We start from the raw sequence: 20,756 nt of genomic DNA on the forward strand, positions 1-20,756 counted from the left end.
GCTGCTGAAGCTTCTTCTCACTAAACAATACTAAACTTTTATCTCACTTGAAAACTGTACTTTCCTTAAACGAATTTGAAATTTATGAAAATATCTGATCTTGCTTTTGTGACAGATTTCTCACTCCTCTTAAAAAGTTATGTAAAAGCACCCAGAAAAATTCTGTAATAAATGCCTTTACTAAAAATCAATAAAAGAATCCAATTACATACAACCCCCTTCAACTTGATCCAACAACGAATCAAAACAGGAAAAAAACCAAGACTTTACAACAAACTGTCAAAAGCGTGGTGACAAAGAGCCCCCTAACGAGAGGGCAAAATAAACTAAGTAGTGTTCCCTATTCCAAAAACCAAAATACTCAGCTAGTTTTAAATTTCTAAAAGTCTATACCCTAAATAACCATTTCCCCTTCTTCATTTAGAGGAGTGTATGAAACAGGGCATTAAGAATTAGATGGTCTATCCAGAGTGTTTTATCAGCTTTTTCAGATCTGGAATTTAGGATATAAAGCATTTAATTTCCTTCTGTGAATATTCAGTGTTGAGGAGACAACAGAGTACTTCCTCAGCAGTATCTGCTCTCAAAGCTGCTGAGCAAAACATCCTTAATGGATCCTAATACCTACTCAAAGCATCTCTTAGATTTCACAATCAAGAAAAAAACCCACAAGAGTTAACATCACCCTAGTAACTTCTACTGATTTCTATGAAGTTTTTAAGTTGTCTGTTTGCATTCAAATACTAGCTTGACAGTAACCCCACACAAGTTCCCAGAAAAAATGGTCATTCTGGTGCCTACCAAACCACCACATTTTAGATTTTCATCCCCCACCCAAACGCGAGTTCACTTAGGACTTCAAATGTAAAGGAACAATTCTTGGTTTTGCTTTTCTGGAGATCCCCACTGAACAGCAATAAAAATATTTTCCTACTGATACAGTAAGTGCTCATGCTACCTCAGCCACTATTTGGCCTTTTTCTTAAAGGTCCTTCCCATTGGTCACCTTCCCCATCTGAACGCCTCCCTTACCTTACACAGTGCTGTGTTCTACACCTTCCTGTAACAAAGAATCCAGGATCCTTCTCTTGGATCAGTCAACCTCTAAAACTTTGTCCTCACAATAGGGACAAAAGGAGTTTTGCTAGTTTTATTATCTTCTTCTAAGATAGTGGCCTGTAGATTTCAGAATTGTTCACCAACAGCAAGAGTACACAGAAATTGATTAAGCATATCAAAGTGCTTAAAAAGATAAAACTCTAACCAGGCTACTTACATGAGACACGATCCAGAGATTTCTTCCATAGTAATAGTGCCAGGAACTAGATTGTGCCATATTATTGCTGGGCACAAAGAAGTTGCAACAAGGTTCTTCATAATCCACTGTTCTTCCCTATGATCGAAGAGTCTAAAAATACTACAGTACAACAGACATAAAACCAGCACTGGCTGTAGCCACTGGCCAACAGGTTACACTAACAATTACTTGAAGAAAGTGCAGATTGGTCTCTTCCCTCTCAGAAACATCCCCCAAAAGATGCTAGCCAGTGAAACTGGAAAGCATCTTTGCAGATTTTTATTTTTCTTTTTACAGAGGAATACACATTACGTTATAAAGGAGATTGTAGCAAAAAATATTCGTGCAGGGGTACTAAAATATTTCTATTGACACAGGGAAAGTGAGAGCAATCAACTTGTGAAGCTAGATTTTTATTGTACTGTAAGTCAATACATAAATACAGCATATTTACCAGAAGTTGAAAGTCTGAGGTGTTCACATTAGCTCAAAACTTTCTTGTGCCCAAGAACTCACCTTTTATTCCAACATACACCAATAGAGCTCGGTAAGTATAGATTTCTTAATGGTAAATCAATTTCACTGACAGGGATCAGTTCTTTTATACCAAACTAAACACACCAATTTGGAGAAGAGTTAGAAACAGATTAAAGCATAGAACAGTGTGGTCAATTTATACTTGGGTTTACAGCAAGCCATCCTTGACTCCTTTCTGTGCCAACTGCACAAGCTTGGAAATGATGAGCACTAAGGCTCTTCTGAAGCATGGGGCTTCACTTGCAATACTGAAATGTAGTCACAAACACACACCTCTATTGCTATTGATAAATCTAGTATCAAAAGAGCCCAGCCATTATATCCAGTCAACATTAAAGCAAGGAGTTTGCATACGTACTCCAGAAAAGAGACTGAAGTTCATATGGGAGAAATGCCTCCTTTACACTTTTTGGTCATCTCACCTGTCAAATTCAATGTATTTCTGACAACTGCTCAAACCTTTCTGAAATTTCTGTGCAGGCAGAAGTTGTTACTGCATTTAGTTCCATATCCAATTTGTTCAATTGTTCTAACATGTCACTAAATCATTTATGCAATCTTAACTGAAAACTGATACATCTCAACTGCATTTCATGAAGTAGCTTGTGTCCTTCTCTGCATATGGGATACCAGTTTAGAAATTGCTACCTTTATTATGCAGTAACAGCAAAAAAATAAAGAGTTGAACTGCTGTCAAATCCATCAAAAAGCTGATAAACTATTTTAATTATATATTAAAAATAATTTACTTTCCCAAAATAACGTACAATTAACAGCAGTTCACTCTACTTTAAACACAGACCTGGAAAGTGTTTGAAGAAAATCTATTAAGCCTGAATCACATTGCACTTAATATGCTGAAATGCTTCAAACTTCTGACTAGCAGTAAAACTGCTTGTAACCATGGATTTTTATTTAGTACGTGCACTAGGTAAGCCGTCAGACGGATGCAAAGAGGAGTCTTGGTTTACTTTCTCCTGCCACCTCCACCACCTGCAAGCATGGTGGCCACCCGAATGAAGATGTTCAGTGTATCTGTGTAGATTCCCATGCACCTAGGAAACAGGAAATCAAAGTTAATACTATTTCTGTTCAGCAACATTATTTAGCACTTCACACCAGACCACTTCATTTTTAAAAGCCTTCCCGAAGTATTTGGAGCTATACAAACTACGATTCTCCTCAGTGCTTGACAGGAAAAAAAACCCTCTATTTTTGTTCTATGATCTCTGCCAGCAGAACTATTTACAAAAGTCTTAACAGACAGCATACTGTTCTCATGGACAGTAGCCCTCTGCTTTTATGCTGTGCTTCTATCTGCATATCTCCAAGAATTTTGAAGGAGGTCTGTATTATTCTATTTTAATAGGAAAAAAACCCAGACTCAAGAGGTAAGTGACTGACCTAAAATCACAGGCAACATTTACAAGGAAGCTACTTGTCAGTCAGACTTGGTCTTTTCCAAGTGAATTAAGTCCTTCTTTCCCTATCTATCACCCTTCTGAAGTTTTTTATTTAGTGACAAAGACTAGTGACTATTAAGTGACTGTGAAAGAATGCATGTTTTTTGCCTCAGCTGATATGACAGGTATTTTCAGAAAGCAGCTGTAAGTTCTTACAGCAATGCTTTAGAAAACCAGAAGACTTTTTAGAAAGTACTGCTGGAAGCATGTGACACCACATTCATTTCAGGCAGATGGTTTCAGTTTTAACTCCACTATCTTATTTTTCGCATTGTATTTTTACACCCTGTGATTCTTCACATTTAACAGCAGTAACATGTTTGATCAGTAAACAAAAGCTGTTCTTAAATCTTACTTCAACACAGCCCAAAATAAATTCTTACAGACACTGAGATCACCTGTGCTAACACAGAATACTTACGCATTGATTGGATCATACTTTGTTGCTCCATAATATGGAATGGTTTCTGCTCGCTTGACAACAAGCTGCGTATCGTACAGCAGGAACATGCCAAAGAGCACCAATCCACCATAAACAGCTACCGAATACAGGCCAGCCCCAAAAGCTGAAGTAGGAGGCAAGAACATGGATCCTGAGGAAGAAAGTACCATAGTGTTAAAGGAAGCTACCATGTGCCTGCTACTCTAAACTAGATCAAACTTCAATTACTGTAGTACAAGCTTTTCAATTAATATTCAATTCTTAATTTGATGGCACTTTTGATACTAAGAGCTTCGAAACACTAGCTGAATCTGTGACACACACAGAGTGATCCAGTAGCTTTTAACACCCTAGGGAATTGCGTGTACTTTTCTTCATGTGAAAGTGGTTCTGTCCTTAAGACTACAACAATGCCTAGGAACATGTAAGGGAGACAAACAAGTAGATCAAGAGCTAAGATCACATTTACTGTCTTCCCTAGTCACTGGCAGTAACTAAAAATACAAGCCACCGTTACAGGCCATTTGTCACTTGCCAGAACTGTAACCTCACATTTGTTTGCAAGAATAAATTTCACAGAGTATTTTCTGCTACGTGAAAAACTCTGCAAGGCTATTTAAAGCAAATCTTAACTAGACAGACCAGTCCACAATTAAATACGAGCTTCATTTTAGCAGCTTAAGCTTATAACCTACTCCATCTGATGTTATTTAAACAATATATTACCAATTGAAGAGGCAAGAACAAAGCCTAAGCCTATCCCAAGTGGTCCTCCCATGTTCAAAAATTTTTCACTCGGAGCACACATAGCCACAGTTGAGAGTCCTCCAACGATTCCAGCGGTATACCAGGCAGCTCTGATCAGCAAAGGGCCACCCAAGAAGGCTAGAGGAGCCACCACTGCACCCATGACACCTAGCCAAGGAAAAGAAAACAACCACCCGTAAGATTTGGAACAGTTCAGGTAAAGACATCATTTGCCAAAGCAGTTCCTTCCTCCCCCCCTCGCCCCCCGTAGATTAACATGGCTCAAACTAATCTACTTAGATGACAAAATACCAATGCACTTGATTGCGTACGTATCTAGAAGGGAACACAATAAATTGACAACCTTAATTCCATGACCTACTTTAATCTAGCTCTGGAGAATACTTCAGGAAGCTGGGCTTTGCAATAAAGACTAACACAAGTCAACACATCGATCTGTTCAAAACACAGCTGGTAAAAGATACTTAGCATGGATTAAACTACCAACAGTCACAGGAGCAGTCAACACTGAAAAGCAGGACAGATTTCCACAACAGTAATTAGCTAGGCAACCAAGTCAGACATTTTTCTAGAGTCTTGTATAAAACCTCTATCTAGTCCATTAATATCACAATTGGGTTGTTTAACCTATTAACAATCAATGAAACAAACACAGTTTCTTCTTGGTAGAAAGGTTAGCTCATAAGAGGCAAATATGATTCCAGTGCCTAACATTCCCATGTCTTCCCTGAACCATAAATTATTTCTGGCAGAACAGTTTTGAAAAATGATAGTTGTTGTTATTGAAGTAGGTATCATTAGTGAGAAACTGATCTGTACTCACACCTTAAAAACCTGATGGGAACATGTATCTAAGAAGCTGCAGTTTAATACTAAAATCTCATTATTCCTGTCAAGTTTTCAAATACTTTCCTATCCTGTACAGCTAAAGAACACTCAGCGTAGGCAACAGTGCTTACAGAAACTATAGCGCCAGAAACCAATCATGAAAACAAAGCAGCTATGAAACCAATTAGTTCTATCCAATGTGGCATATACATATCTCAAGTTTAACTTGAGCATGACTTTCAGAAGATAATGAAGAAATATTAGAGTAGCATTAAGGACACTTAAGAAATTCTCTTGACATTCGGGATTTCTCATTGGGTCTCTGAAAAATCTTAACTCTCCTACAGCAATATATAAAAATTTACCTTAAATTTTTGTGAAAGAAAGAATCTAGTCCCACTGAAAAACAGGCATCTCTACAATGAACACTAAAATCACATACCTGAATGCATCATCCAAGCCAAATGCTTAGCTGCTGGACTATTTTCATAGGATATCGACCTGACCAACATTCCAGCACCAATCATAGCTGCAAAAGATGCACCTATTGCCTGTAAAAACAGCATTATAGAGCTCAAGTTAGCATTAGGACCTACAGCCTCTCCCCTAACCTCCTGAACATCAATAGAGTAATTTTGAAAAGAGCAACCTAATACATAAATGGGGAGCTTGTCAATCTTATTCCTTTCATGATGACAGTCAAATCTTTGCAGACCCTAGCTTGCAGTTAATTCCCATTTAACTTTTATTCAGTTTTCTAGGGAGCCAAGTTAAGCATTAAGATAGCAACAATCTCTTATTTCTGTAAGTTAAGAGCAAGAAAAGATACATTTCCGCCTCTGACTCCAACCCTCATTAAGGTCCCCGAAATGTTAGCCTTACTTTTTTCTCCTACATTTTTCCACCCAAAGCAGGTATTTGCTTCACATGCTCTTGCTACAAATGATTTTTAAACCTCATTGTATCCTCTCACTGACAATTCTGAGGAGAATCATTCAGTAGCTAGCAAACTGGTCAAAAGCATACACTGGTTCATCATCAAGGATACATAATAAAATGAATCTCCGTAAAATTATGCAGGTGTTGGCATATAACTATTCCCATTCCACTCAACACACTGATTACATACTAAGCAGAGAAATTTTGTTAGCAGTTTGCCTGGATGATGTGCCTTGCAGTACTGTTTCAGCCTTGGCAACAGGAGACAGCTTTCAAAGAGCTCACAGAGGAGAGTAAGAATATGTGGGGACCTCAGCTTCCTTTTGTAGAAAGCGACAGAAATAGTGTCAGTACCCTCAGATGGCTATTTAGTACTGATTCTTATTTGCACATAGCTGGAAGTATAGCAGAGCATTTTTTGGCTTATGCACTTTCTTTGACAAGCTATCCAAGTAGTTCAGAAGTATTCAGCATGTAATTACAACCACCAAACTTTAAAATACAAAATATCGCTAGGATACTTATGTAATCTATATGGTTAAGGACGCGAGTGTGAGTGAGGTTTGGCTTCACCTTTCAACAACTAGTTTATACTTCCCTTTTTTGTATCAACCATCACATCTGAGGTCTTTTCTCAGTAAATGTTTTTTTAACACAAGCTTACCAGCCAGGAGCCTCTTGTCATAAGGCTCATGAGTGCCGGAGACCTGCTAACTGCCAGAGCAGACAGCGCTGTCAAGCCAATGCTTCCCGCAAAGTACATGTAAGTAGATTGAATTCTGTCTTTCACATACTGTGGCCAAATACTGAAAAACAAGCAGTCAGACATAGTTGTGCAGTTACCAGTATCAGAACCAAAGACAAACTAAACCACAACCCAGCTGTTAATTAAATTCATAGCTATGGATATAAGGGAGGTTTCGTAACAGTGGTATGGTCTAGCAACTTCTGCCATGAGAGTACTTTACAAGGGGCTGAACTTTAAATCTCGCTGGCCTAACGTAGGGTAACACTGCAAATTACAAAAAACGCTCATTATAGTACAATTCTAAGAAGGAAACATACAGGCAAAGCTTAAGATTTTGACTATGAAAAAATAGAGGAAGGTTAACAAATTAGTTTAAGGAAAAACGTTTACAGAAATGTGTACTGGGCACTAAGTAGCCTGCTGAGCAGCTCAAACTGCTGAGTCACAGTACATCTTATCTGCATCACAAGACACGAATGTCACTTCCAGAGCTCTAACTTCCAGAGCTCTAACAATAGCAACTGACCTAGATATGAATGAGTGTATACAGTATGATTTAGTTATACCACAGGCAGGAAGCTTTCCTTGCTAACACCAAAGAAACAGTGTACACGTTTTCTCCCATTTTACTCTTCCAACCCATTACTTCAAGGCTTGTGGAGAAAAAAAAACCCCACATCAATGAGAAGCTTCTCACAGTCACAACCAGCAAGTGCATTCAATGTGAATGCAGATGGTCACTTCCAAATATAAATGCAGGGTAAGTAAAGCAAAATGTGTCTAGCACTTGTTTCTCCCAAGCCCATGCTTTTAAGTCCTTTTAAGTCTAGGTAACTACATGGTTTTGCTGTGAGTCAGGGTTTTGTCGGCCAAAAAGCAGTGCATCCATGTTTGAAGCAAAACACACTTATTAGAGCAGGACTTGCACCAAGATTAAGTACTGAGTTCTAAGGAGACACTCTTACCAACATGCTGTATTAAAGTTTAATGAATGTTCTCACAGGACACCAAGCAAAGTGGTCTTAACAACATGCTTTACAGAAGACTGCCCTTCATAAATTATCTATGGCACACCTCATTAGACATATACATTTCAAATTAGACATACAAATTTCAAATTTAGAAAAACAAAGGAACTTCATTCACTATCCATTTACACTTGAGTAATTTAAATTTTGCTTTCAGTTATACTTTTTTAAAACCCTGCACAGCAGCAAGGGATTTCTGTTCAGAACTTAAAAAAAAGCGCACTCTGTGTATACTGTGACACCAGCTAAAAACCAGACAATATAAAGAGGGAGATTCGCTTCCTTAATGTATTCTTTACTTAAAAGAATAAGCTATCTTACTTACACAGCTCTTTCAATAGCTCCAATCTCACTGGACATACCCATTCCATAGTAACAGAGGGCCCCCAAGCCAACAGCAGCACCTCCAGCAACAACAAATTTCCCCAGACGATCAGCTGTATAAAGAAAAGAAAAAGTCCACTCTCATGAATGCTTTTTCTTGGGTAGTTATTAACATCCTCACATCAGTTTTGTTGTATCTGCAATAGTTGATCCATGTTAGGCTTCTTTCTTAAATCTCCACTTCAAGTCCCCATGTTCCTGGTTATCAGTGAGCTACAAGCGAAAAACTCACCATTCAGCCTACCAACACAATACAGCTTCAGAAAATGGAGTAAGAAATAAGGGACCAGCGACTAACATGACAGGTTTATTGATCTTCATTAGAGTGACAGAACTCCAACACAAAACCAGCTAACAGGTTCTCCAACAGAAAAGTTCACCTGTCAGCTGATTTATCTGTTGCACTGTCATCTCATCTATAGTAGGTTGGAAAAACTTTCCTCTCATTCAACTGCCCTTACTGCTAGTTCCTTCAAGAGCTCTTTGGTAGCAATCAGACCCACATCAATTTAAAAAGGGATTTCCAAAGCTCATGGGCAACCACACATGATTTAACAGAAGTTTCCACTGTCTGACTTTAAGACACATTACCTGCGTGCCAGGTACCATATTACTGCTACAAATCTAAGTATCAATCATAAGGTATTGTTATAACTGAAGAACAGCTGAGACCAAATCCCTCCAGTTGTATAACTCTTTAAGACTACAGTTCATCCTAATGTGTCATAGCCAAGATGCTATCTAGCCCACCTACATATATGCCATTTGTCAATTCAATGCTACTCTGGGACATTTACAAGTCTGTTCTGATGAATCCTGCCATCCGAAAAACCCTTTTGTAACCCACTGAAATTACAAGCCCCACCAGCTACACTAGGAAGCACAGTAATCCAAAGCCTTAGCAACTGTGGCACCAGAAACTGTTTTTGCAAACTGTAGACACTGGAAAAAAATCCTTCCCTTAAAGCTGAAGTAGCAAAGCAAGTGTTAGTGTAGTTTTTAATATCTGCAGCCAAGTCTCTGTCAAGAGACGACCATTTTTAATTTAATAGTTATCAGCAGCGGCTTAAAGCTCAGACAAAAAAATATTTTTCTTCAATGTGACTTATTTGCAGCTTTAAACTTTACAAGGGAAAACAAGCAGAGAAATTATCTCCACTTGTTTCAGGGAGATGACTAAGCAAACTTTCACATGAAACAACACTCTCAGTCTCTCTTAATGGTTTGAAGAAAACCAATTCATTGCAGGAAGTTTTAAGTTAAGCTTCAAAGGTTCTCAGGATTTAAAACTACTCTACCTTTAAGCGCTGTTTCTGCAGATGGCTCAAATGCTGCTTCTTTAATTTCCTGGCCAAGTTTTCCACGTCTTACACCCGTTCTTACTCTGGTGGCATAACACTGTTAGATTCAAAAATAACATAAGGAAGATTAAATGAAATACAGTAGAAGACGTTTCTTTTCAATTTACTTGCTACACTTAAAATTGTTACATAGTCTCTTTATCTGCACTCACCTAACCAAAGACACAAAGCAATGTGCTCAAGGAAAACAAATGAATGTGAAAGGAAGAGTGAAACATTTTCCCTCAAGGAAGAATGAACAGTGTCTTGGGATGACAACAGTCAAATTTCTAAAACTGCAAGTTACACCCATGATTGTTCTGTTGTAGTTCCAAAACCGTTCTCATGTGGGGTACAGTTCTAAACAAATGCTGGGAATAAAGTCTTTGTAAAGGAAGTTTTCACTTCATTATGTTTAAGACTCTTACTTGGAAACAAGGAGCTAGGAGAAGGTCAGATAAGAATTTCTGCTCCTTCCACCTTAGACAGTAAGGCTTGTCCATCATTACCTACCTAGCTCCTTTAAGTTCCTTTTCCCAAAAATTTTAAAAGGAAATAGGCATTGGAACAGAAGATGTTATTTTAATCGCTCTTAAAATCCCTGTTTTTTTCATTGTGTAACGCTCTTCTTTCAGTAAATCAGACCAGGTATCTCAACAAGCAGGCTTGTGATCATTCAAAACAGTTACTCTGTGCAAAGTGATCCTTTTGCACAACGCTTGGAGAATTCCCTTACCTGGCTGGGCTGCCACAGCTTATATGCTTTTATGCTGGAGTTCCGCAAAACTGGGGGAGCCTGAGTAATGGTGGGGCGAATAGTCTGGCTTGATAACGCCCTCAGGCATACTAGCCTTGCAGCCAGCATGGTTGCTTGGGTAATTTAATACTGTGTTCCTGCAAGTGGACAAGAAAATACGCTTTATTATTTTGTTACATAGTTTTCAGACAACAAACAGCCTATAATAGACTCAGTATTATCATTAGAGTACTGTAGAAAGAGCTACAACCTTAAATATGCAGTTTAATTCTGTCTACATTTGTATCTTATTTCTAGCACACTTATTGCTCACAACTTACCCAAAATCAGGAGGACGTTACACTTTTCATTTCTACAAATTACATCAAGGTCCTTTATGCACTTCTGTTCGAGTTACTCTGGCAACTACCTTTATTGTTGAGACATAACACCGCATGACCACTCTGCATGATGCAACTACTGCACCCTGTTTGAAAACTGCTCCAAATTTACATAAACTTCAGCTGAGTATAAACCTAAATGAGTAAATGGCACAACATACGCGATGGAAAAAGTTTTAGAGGGATTTTAAGCTATCCTTTGAAAAATTATTGTGGACATGGCATTCAGTCAAGGTCACAACCCAGAACACAAACTCAGATCAACTTGTGCAGTTTTTAACCAGACAACAGTGATGCCACTCAGGGTAAATTGATGGCTTAAACAGACGTCAGCTTATGTACTCCACACGTAGCATTAAAACCACCAGCTTGCTTCCATAAATAGTGTGTGTTACACACAAACCCCTGCAAGTCCTTCTAGTTACACATCTTTAATTGTGGCTACAGACAGCCTGATATCGCGAGACACCCCAACTACCAATACACTTTTCAAACAACTGTTCCGAGCTTACATGTACAGTGCCCAAACATAAAAGCATTCTAAATAAAAATAGCTTTAAGCACACATGACACAGGAGCACCGGCAGCACTGGACAGCCAGCATTAACCACAAAGTGAAAAAATAACCTCGTAGCTGAAAAAGTCACTTCGCCTCGAAGCTCAGGTAATAAGTCTTTTAATACAGTGATGCGTTTTTTTCTGCCCCAAAGCCCCCCCCCCCCCGTGTGTGTGTGCTGGGAGGACACACTTCGCAGGGCCTTACGGGTACGGCTCTGTGATTCGGAATTACCACTTTATTCTGAAGCTGGTACTTGAAGCACGACAGACTCAAGCATTAGACTAAGATTTAACCCCACTCTCCCCCTCCCCCCCCAGCTGCGACAGCAGCCGCACTCCAACACATTAACGAGCAAACACAGCATGAAGGAAGCACTGGGAGGTCGCTGACGCACCACTCCAGCCCCGGCAGGCGGCATGGCTCCTGAGGGAGCGGGGAGGTGGCCAGGGCCCACCTTAGGCCTTGACCCTTCAATCGCTTTCGGCGCGGGCCCAGGCCCCGTTCCCGCCCCCCGCCAGGCCCGCCGCAGCGCCCCCCCGTAGAGCCCGCAGCCCCGGTCACCAGACACCGGTCCCCGCACCTGCGTGGCCGCTTCTCAACGGCACAGCCCGGACGACCCCGCTCCGGCCCCGCACACGCAAGTGCGGAACAACGCCTGGGGACCAGAAGTGACGTCAGGCCGCTCCGTGCCCTCCCTGTGACCGGCTCGATCGTCCCACGTGACTCCAGAGCACACAAGCGCCATTGGCTCGAGGAGGCTGGGTGGAGTGACGTGCTGCGGTCTCCGGGACGGCCGCGGAAGCCATCTTTAATACGGGCAGGGAAACTTCTGGAAGCCGTCCCCAGCCAGGCCCTGCCTTACGCAACTCTGCGTGCCGCGGAGCCGCTGCCGCGACCCCCGGGAGGCGGAGGAGAGCCGCTGCCCTCTCCCCGGTGCAAACAGCGCAGGACGGCAGCCGTTCCACCCGCCTCCGCGGAGTCCCGGCGGCGCCATTTCGAGCGGGGGGCGGCCGGCCGGCGGGTTGCCCCCCTCGCTGCGGGAGGCGGGCGGGCCGGCCCGGGCCGGGCCGCGGGGCCTGCGCGCTTCCCGGCCGGCGAGCAGCAGCGCCGGCTTGCCAGCAGGTGGCACGAGCCGTGTGACAATGGCCGAGCGGGGCCCCGACGTTAACTTCACCCCCAAGGAGTGCCGCGATCCATCTTCCCGCGCTTCCTCCTCCATTTTGTCAGCGTTGCGTTGGCTGACGCCGAGTTTAAAATGGCAGGGAGAGAGGTCTGGCAGCGAGGGCACCCAGGCAGGCTGTGGTGGCCTCAGCGACACGAGCTTGACTCTGGCTGTTCACCTGCAGTAGCTGAAGGTGCACCAGAGTGCTGATGGCGCTGTGTCTCTCCCTGCCTCAGCGCTGCCTCTGACCCTTTCCTCACTTTTGCTGCTCACTGCATGTTCACTTTTATTCTCCTGGGTATGAGAAAGTTCAAAACATGTCTGTGTCTAATGGCCCTGATCCTAGTGGGAAGAGCTTTGCAAGGGCAGTGCAGCTCTGCCAGGGGCTGAACATTCCCCTTCTGGCTAAACTAACTCTCCCTTGGCAGCTTCTTTCAGATGCACTCCAATTATAGCGCTCAGGTTTTTTTCCAAGCTTAACCCTAAACTGAGCCCTGGGGAACAAGAGCAACCCTTCCCTGCACTGCCAGTTCCTCAGGAGGATATTCTTTTTGCAGCCCTTAATTTCATTTGGCAGCTCAAATCCAACTGGAGATCTGGTGTTCCTGCTAACCCTCAGCCTGGGTCAAGCCAAAAGCTCATGACATGGTTTAATCTAGGGCTTCACTATTACTGTGAAAAGAGTTCTTTTAGCAGCCCCGTTTCTGCTTTGACTGCCCGTTTCCAGCCCCATTCCACCTCAGTATCAAGCTTTCTTACTCTCTCAATGCTAGTGGCTAACCCTAACCCTAGTTGGAGCCATAAAGCCAGGCACTAGTGACAAACAGTATTCTTCAGAGGAGTACTCTCTTGGCAGCCCTGTGCTTGCTTTGGCAGCCTCTTTCCAGCCCCACTCTAGCTACAGCCCTGTTAATTTCTTCCAGCCTTAACAGTACATATGCGCATGGCTCCTCACAGCCAAGTAAAACAGACTGTGAGAGCCTTCAGCAGGAGCAAAGACAAATAGAACAAAAAAAAAAGAAAAGAAAAAAAGGTGTTGAATCCAGAGTTAAGTACAGAAATAGAATGAGAGTTACGGATAACACTTTTGAGGATTGTGAGATTAGCCTCCCTATATCTTGGAGCCTCCTTATTTAAACTATAAGAAAGGAAATACACTAGTTCACAAAATGAAGTTGGATAAGAGAGATCAGATGTGGGAGAGGTCTGAAAGTGCACCAGCACATACGATCTTGAAGACGAATTTGAATGAGAGGAATGAAGCAGAACACGGGACAGAAGGATGGAAATTCCACCAGAGGAGGGCAGATCTAATGGGATTCAAGGTCTGATTCTTACTTACTCTGGCGCTTGGTGTCCTCCCTGTGGAGTAACTGAAAATCCAGAGCTTTGAAGTCTTACTGCCCTGAGGTCTCCTACAATGGAAAAAAACCAAATGCCTGTTTCAGCCCACAAATGTGTTGTTTATTTAGAGACTTCTAGTTTTAATTTCAGAGTTTGCAACACTTTATAATTGTTAGGTACTAAAGGACTCATTATAATAATATTTAAATTTATAATTCAGTTATTAATAGCCTTAATTTATGCAAGGAATCAAACTTACCTCTTTTACTACAGTATGTAATCATGTAAAAAAATCTCTTGGGACTTTGAAATGAGATCCTCAATCCAGCTCTGACCCAAATTTTTTCTTACATAGTTTTGCCAGAAGCAACCCAAATCCACATGGGGCCCGCCCCGCATCAGATTCAGCTCTTGAGGCTTTTGCAGGGAAGTCTGCTTGCTAGCAGATACTCCTTTTTCTACTCCTCAGCCAAGACGTGTATACACTCCAGCTAGCAGAATCAGGGCGTGGGTGGGAAAACAGTGACCTCTGAATGTAACCAAGTCCCAAACCACCTAAGAGTTGAACCCAGCAGGTTGGACCCTGTCTGTTGGCGCTGCTGTAGCATGGCCGTTTGCCTCGGACGGGAAGGCAGTAGCTCCAGCCACCGTGCTACCCAGTGTTACTGCTAAACGCATGACAGTGAGGCGTGCTGGGGAGAGGCAGCCAAACCTACACACACAAACTGGCTTCTTTAACGCCCTGTTCCTTCAGGGCACTGTGTACAGATGCACTGCACACCCAACACCTGGACCTGGGCCCAGTGCCGTTCAGTGTCTGCGTTAGTGACCTGGATGATGGGACAGAGCGCACCTTCAGGTTTGCAGATGTCCAAAAACCAGGAGGGGTGTGTGACACACCAGATGGCTGTGCTGCCATCCAGAGGGATGCCTCTTGGCTGGAGGGCAGGGCACAGAGGAATGTCATGCAGTTCAACAAAAGGGAGAGCAAAGCCTCGTACCCAGGGGTAACATCCGCCAGCATAGGCTGGGGCTGCCTTTCTGGAAAGTACTCCCCTGGAAAGGCCTTGGTGGACACAAGTTGAACACAAACCTCTGACGTGCCCTTGAGGAAAGGCAGCTAGCAGTATTAGGGGCCCCATGAGGCAGAGTGTTCCTAGTAAGTCAGGGAGGTGGTCCTTTCCCTCTACCTGGCACCAGTGAGGCCACAGCTGGAGGACTGTGGCCAGCGCTGGGCTCCCCAGTACAAGAGAGACATGGGCACACAGGAGAGACTCCAGCAAAGGGCCACAGAGGCGATTAAGTGACTGCAGCAGCTTTCACGTGCAGACAGGCTGAGAGGGGTGGGACTGTTCAATCTAGAGAAGAGAGGGTTTAGGGGATCTTGTGCCAATGTGTAGGTACCAACCTTACCTGTTGGCAAGGAGCAAAGGAGAGGGAGACAGACTCTTCTCAAGTGATTTCCAGCAACGGGAGAAGCAGCAACGGACATGAATTGAAATACAAGACATTTGGTTTAAATGTTAGAGGGTTTTTTTTTTTTTTTACTATAAGGGTGATTGAACAGTGGAACAGGTTGCTCGGAGAACTGTGGAGTCTCCATCAACAGCTAACAGGAAACCATCCTGAGCAACCTGCTTGTGTAGTGAGGTTGGCCTAAGTGATCTCCAGAGGTCCCTGCTAACCTCAGCTATTCTAGTAATCTATGAAGTATTAACATAACAATGATTCCTGAAGGAGCTGAAGCACTTTTGAAGCACTGGATAGGCACCAGTAAGAGGTATTTGGAAGACAATAAACATTTTCTCCAGGCAGTATGTGAAAGAGCAATGATATTTCCAAAGAAACAAAAAATAACAAAAAAGAGAACCCAGAAAGAAAACTGTTAAACTGGTTTGAAGGAAAATAATGGTTCCTCAGAAATAAAATGTATGAATAGGAAAACTTCTACTGACTTAAAAATTTACTACAGTTTTAATTTCAAAAGGCCATATTTTCACCTACAACAAGTTTTACATTTGCAGGATTATTGTTTTCTAGACAGGATCAAGCACAGTTTGAAACTAAAGGGTTCATGTCTAATTAGAAACTTTGCCATATCAGAAAATCCCATTGTTCAGGGACTCAAGCGTCCTGAAAGGAAGCTGGCGTGGCAGGCAGAGGGGTAGGCTCCGAGCTCTGCCTCTCTGCTGGGCAGGAGCCAGGTGCCTTTGCTGCTTCCCAGCCATGCTAGTTCCCAGGAAGGACATTTCCCAGAAATGGCTGCTACCAGGGCATAAGGGATGGTGGTCTCTGGCTGTTGTGCCCAAGGCGGAAAGCTGATCTGACAGCTTGACTCCTAAAGAGCCTAGTCCATGCTCCCCTGCTCAAATCTTGTATGAGAAACATCATGTATTTTCAAACAATAAAGTCTGTCCTTACAGATAAAACATTTCTTAAGGGATTTTGTTGCCTTGCCATGAAAGCGAGGATGGTGAGCAATGCAGTCATCTTCCAGGAGATGCTGTGTGACATACTTTCAGCTGTGTGCTCTGCCTTGCCAGCCACCTGAATGGGACAGTAAAAACTTATGTTTAGGCCAGTGCAATCCTGGAAAGCAACGTGAGCTACAAGCAGCCCATTACTATGCTAATATACAAGGTCAGTGTCAATTTTGAAGCTTAAACTTTTAACTCTGCAGCTCTGGCATCCTCGTGCAGAAAAAGACATCTCTCTCTGTGTTCACATGGCTGTGCTCATCAGCAGAAAATAAATACATCTTGGGTTAGCACCATTTCTCCACAGGGTAAACTTTGCTGTTGAACTTTTTCAAATGAGAGCTGAAGAAAAATATTTTTAAGGTTTTCTAGTTGTGCTGAGTCTAGCACTCTAGATATCTCTTCCAGCAGATTACAGGGGCCTTTGGACTTAATCTGTTCCTGCTGCTCATGTGACAAACGCATATTTATTAAGCATTAAGCTTTAGATTAGATAACATGAAGCAGTGCGGAGGGAATTTGGGGAGACAGTACCGATGCCTTAAAGCCTGACAAGAAAAATATACCATTAAAGAGAGTATGACTTTACCATGGAAGAAAAAAGTATTCAGCTATAGCTCTTTCCATGCAGGAATCTGAACAGCGAGAACAGGCTGGGATTTACCAAGAGAAGCAGTGTAAATATTTTCTACAGATGTGAGTGTTTCGGAGGGGGGGGAGTCTTGGTTTATTCAGCCACATCTCAAAACATTTCAGACAGTTGCTTCGTTAACAGTGGTACTGAGCCGTGCAGACACTGAGGTTAGCATCTTCACTCATTTCCATTACAAAGTTTGCACCTTGCTAGTTGTAAAAAGCAACGTACTGAAATTTGGACTCCAGCCTGTGTATTGTGAGGACTTGCATGTATTTTTACATTAAGCAAAAGTGACTTCAGTGTAGCATGGCCGAGAAGCAGCAAAGGGCTGCTCTCACCTGGCTCCTACCCGACAGAGGCAGGGCTGGGAGCCCGCACCTCTGCCTGCCAATGTGGCATTGGAGGAAAAGTTTGCGTGTGTTTCCCCACACGCTGGCATAACAAGCATGGGCTTTAAGGAGCTTCATGTTTTGTTATCTAGCTAAAATAAAACGAATGCATTCTGGCAGGCACTTCTGGTGTAAAGTGGTGTGTCTTCTGGGTTTCTGAGAGATGGCTGGATTTTTGCGCATGTGAAAAATGGTGATTCAGAGCACAAATAGCTGCCTATAGTTACTGTACACGTTTTAAAAATGAATTTATATACACAGTTGTAAAAAACAATTTAAGAATAGAAAACAAACAAGATACCTGTTTACCACCTCTGAAACAGCCTGAAAAAAACAAGACAATACATTTCAAAGAACAACATGGAAGATGTGTTTTAAATGTGTATTTTCACACTGCCAGAGGCCTGGGTTGGATTCCCTAGGGCCATACCAATAATCCTGCCTCTGGTCATCATCCCTGTCCGTGGGACATAGGCACAGCTCCCTTTGCTACAGCCACCTCAGCAGCACTCACTTGTTTGACCTAGCACAGCCGTTTCTTCTCACTTACTCTGGATCTGTCCCTGGTCGCTGCAAGTGCCCAGGCCTTTTCTGGCTGCTCCTGGTCCTTCCCATTGCTCACCATTCTAACGCTCTTTGGCCCACTTGCAAGCCTATGATGTTCCCTTGCCTTCTGCTTGATCACCATCATCAGTCCCTTCTGCCTTCTGTTCCCTCTCCTGAACCAGCTGCAAAATATAATCAACTTTTGGTTAAAGGCAGATGCAATCCCTCCCTTTATTTTCCTAACAAGTCCGCTTACTTTTTTGGATATTAAACAGGGATCTTAAACAAATCTTTTTGCCTTGCCAAATGTTAACGTTAAACTCGATCAACTACTAAAATAAACTTTAAAAATCAGGAATTTGATATCACCTATTATATCTTCCCATCAGTTACGTATTTTACATCTCATTTGGAAAATGAGGGCTCGAGCATTCATTTCTATTCCTGAGTTTAACCAAGAGTAAAACACATGAAGGGATATAAACTGGGATGTCAAATCCCCAGTTCAGTGTATTGCTTAAGCTTGTGACTAACTGTGATCCTACTTGGAACAGCAGCCTAAGCTATTTAACTTAAAGCACACGCTCAGAGATGTTGCTTTAGTTACTTGGGAGTAGTGCTTCGGTTACTCAAGTGCTCAGAGATAAATGAAGATGAGTGCTTTGGTGAACAAGGACCTGACACTGTACGGTTATAAATGAATACATAAGATAGAACATTTTGTTCACTGAAGATTCTATTTGAATAAATTGTACATAAAAGGACGTCTCTCTCTCTTGATCCATGCTTTAGAGTCTATAGCATGAATTATTTATTTACATCAGACAATAAAAAAAACTGAAATAGTTTTAAAATGTTTTTTCAATGAAATAGTGAAGTCTACACTTAGAGTATGAGACCTCTTAACCACCAAGAAATTGCTATCCATTTTGTTTAAATACAACAAATACCTATTTTTCTAAACGCCTATGAACTCTCTACTGCAGCAAAAAATGACCCGGGGCTTTTTCCAAAATTGCTGTTTGTGCTTTCTAATTGCTTTTAACATGCAGGGCACTGTTCTGCAACTTCTTGAAAAAAACAAACTCCAACAACCAAAACAACCTCTTTGAAATTCAGTAAGCTTTGATTTAAAGTGATTGGTTTCCACCTGGCTGGAGTGAAATTTTCTTCTTGGGAAGTTTATTAGTACATTAAAAGATGCAAATTAATTCATAATTCTTTCAGCTCATTCTCTCGGGAACAATTACACAAGGAAATTATGAATGTACAAGAAAACAACAGTTAAAAATCTCAAAGGGCAGCAGAGGTGTGGAATATACGAAAACATTTAGACCCAGCTAATAGCAGAACTGTTACAATAGTAACACTTCATAAACCCATTTTAATTTTTCTTTATTTGTAAACTGATAGCAGCCACATGGCGCACACAAGGAATCAAAGACCCTGGCAAAGTGAGTTTGCAGTCAAAGGCCCTGTTCGCCACGAAGTGCTGCAGAAACGCAGCTTGAAGAGTCGAACACATGCTACCAGGGCTTCCAGGATCACAGCCAAACGTAAGGCTTCAATCAGTTCACCGGTTTCAGCATCTCTGATGTATACCGTTCCGTGATGATTGCATGCAAGACTATCACTTCAATGTAAGCCTCTGCATTCTGATAAATAAGCCAAATATTTTCATCTGGTTAATGAAAACCTCTCAGGATCCAGTTAATATTTGATGAAAAAACAGAAAACAAATTTGCTTTTAATGCTTCTCCGATGCACTTGTTTATTTTCTCCTTTTAGTTAAAAGTGTTAAACAACCCAGCCACTTCCCGTTGTTATTTTCATATGGCATGCTTTTAACGTCATGTATCTGATGAAAAGTTTATCAGATCAGAGTCATGACACAGCCTATCAATAGGATACCTGTAATTACTCTTGGCTTTCTGCTTGCAGCTTTCTCCCTGACATTTGGGTATCAGTGAAAGGACTGAGGCAAATGCATGTTTTTAAAATATTGCAAAACAAGCGTCACTGCTGGGGGAAGTTTGCCCATAACATGGACATTATCTTAAAGAACTTGCCCTCGTTTAAGTTTAGGCACAGACACGTAAACATCGTACACATAAATCAAACATCTCTTGACCAATATACCTTTCCTTGAGGTCTCCACACTGGAAGTCTGATAGCTTAATACACCGGGGAGGGGCAGCAAGGCAATAGACAGGGAAGCCCCCCTGAACTCAGAACAAGACCAGGGTATGGATATGCAGGAATAATAGGATGTGTGTTAGACTAACTCACAGATGCCTTTCTCTACAGGCTGGAAGGAGTTATCCTAACAAATGAAAAACGTTAAATTTGAAACTCCAAGGCGCTACAAATATTTCAGTTTTCAGAGTAGCGTAAGACCTGAAATAATCAAAATCCAAACAACAGGGATTGAAAAAAAATCCTCAAGAAGAAGAGTGGACACAGTAGAATGGTTCTATGTACCAGTCACCCAGACAGAAGTCCAGGTTCTTAATACAGCAACATGTATTTTATTTTCTAGTGACAGTGGGCCACTTCCAAAACTCACTCCCTCAAAAAAATCCCAAATGAGACACATTGTTTTGATGATGCATATAAACAGTTCTGTTGAAAACAGGTTGGATTCCTGTTCTGTCCTGCCCCTGCGGTTGCCTGACTGGAGGAGTGTATTTCCTTTTGCCAAGCTAGAACAGGCAGCTTGCTTCTAGAGGAG

General features: G+C 42.0%; 1 protein-coding gene across 1 annotated transcript; it reads right to left on the reverse strand.

Moving 5' to 3' along the window:
* Positions 1–1,691: 1,691 nt before the first annotated feature.
* Positions 1,692–12,129, reverse strand: GHITM (growth hormone inducible transmembrane protein). The gene is made up of 9 exons (XM_084265603.1): positions 12,051–12,129; positions 10,511–10,668; positions 9,733–9,832; positions 8,376–8,487; positions 6,939–7,080; positions 5,778–5,886; positions 4,466–4,654; positions 3,719–3,890; positions 1,692–2,889 (listed from the first exon to the last, which is right to left on the reverse strand). Exons 2-9 carry the CDS (start codon positions 10,637–10,639, stop codon positions 2,802–2,804), a joined length of 1,041 nt encoding a protein of 346 aa, XP_084121729.1. The 5' UTR covers positions 10,640–10,668; positions 12,051–12,129; the 3' UTR covers positions 1,692–2,801.
* Between the last annotated feature and the right edge of the window lie 8,627 nt (positions 12,130–20,756).

Source organism: Gallinula chloropus (genome assembly GCF_964237585.1).
Source record: "Gallinula chloropus genome assembly, chromosome: 5".
Classification (NCBI taxonomy): domain Eukaryota; kingdom Metazoa; phylum Chordata; class Aves; order Gruiformes; family Rallidae; genus Gallinula; species Gallinula chloropus.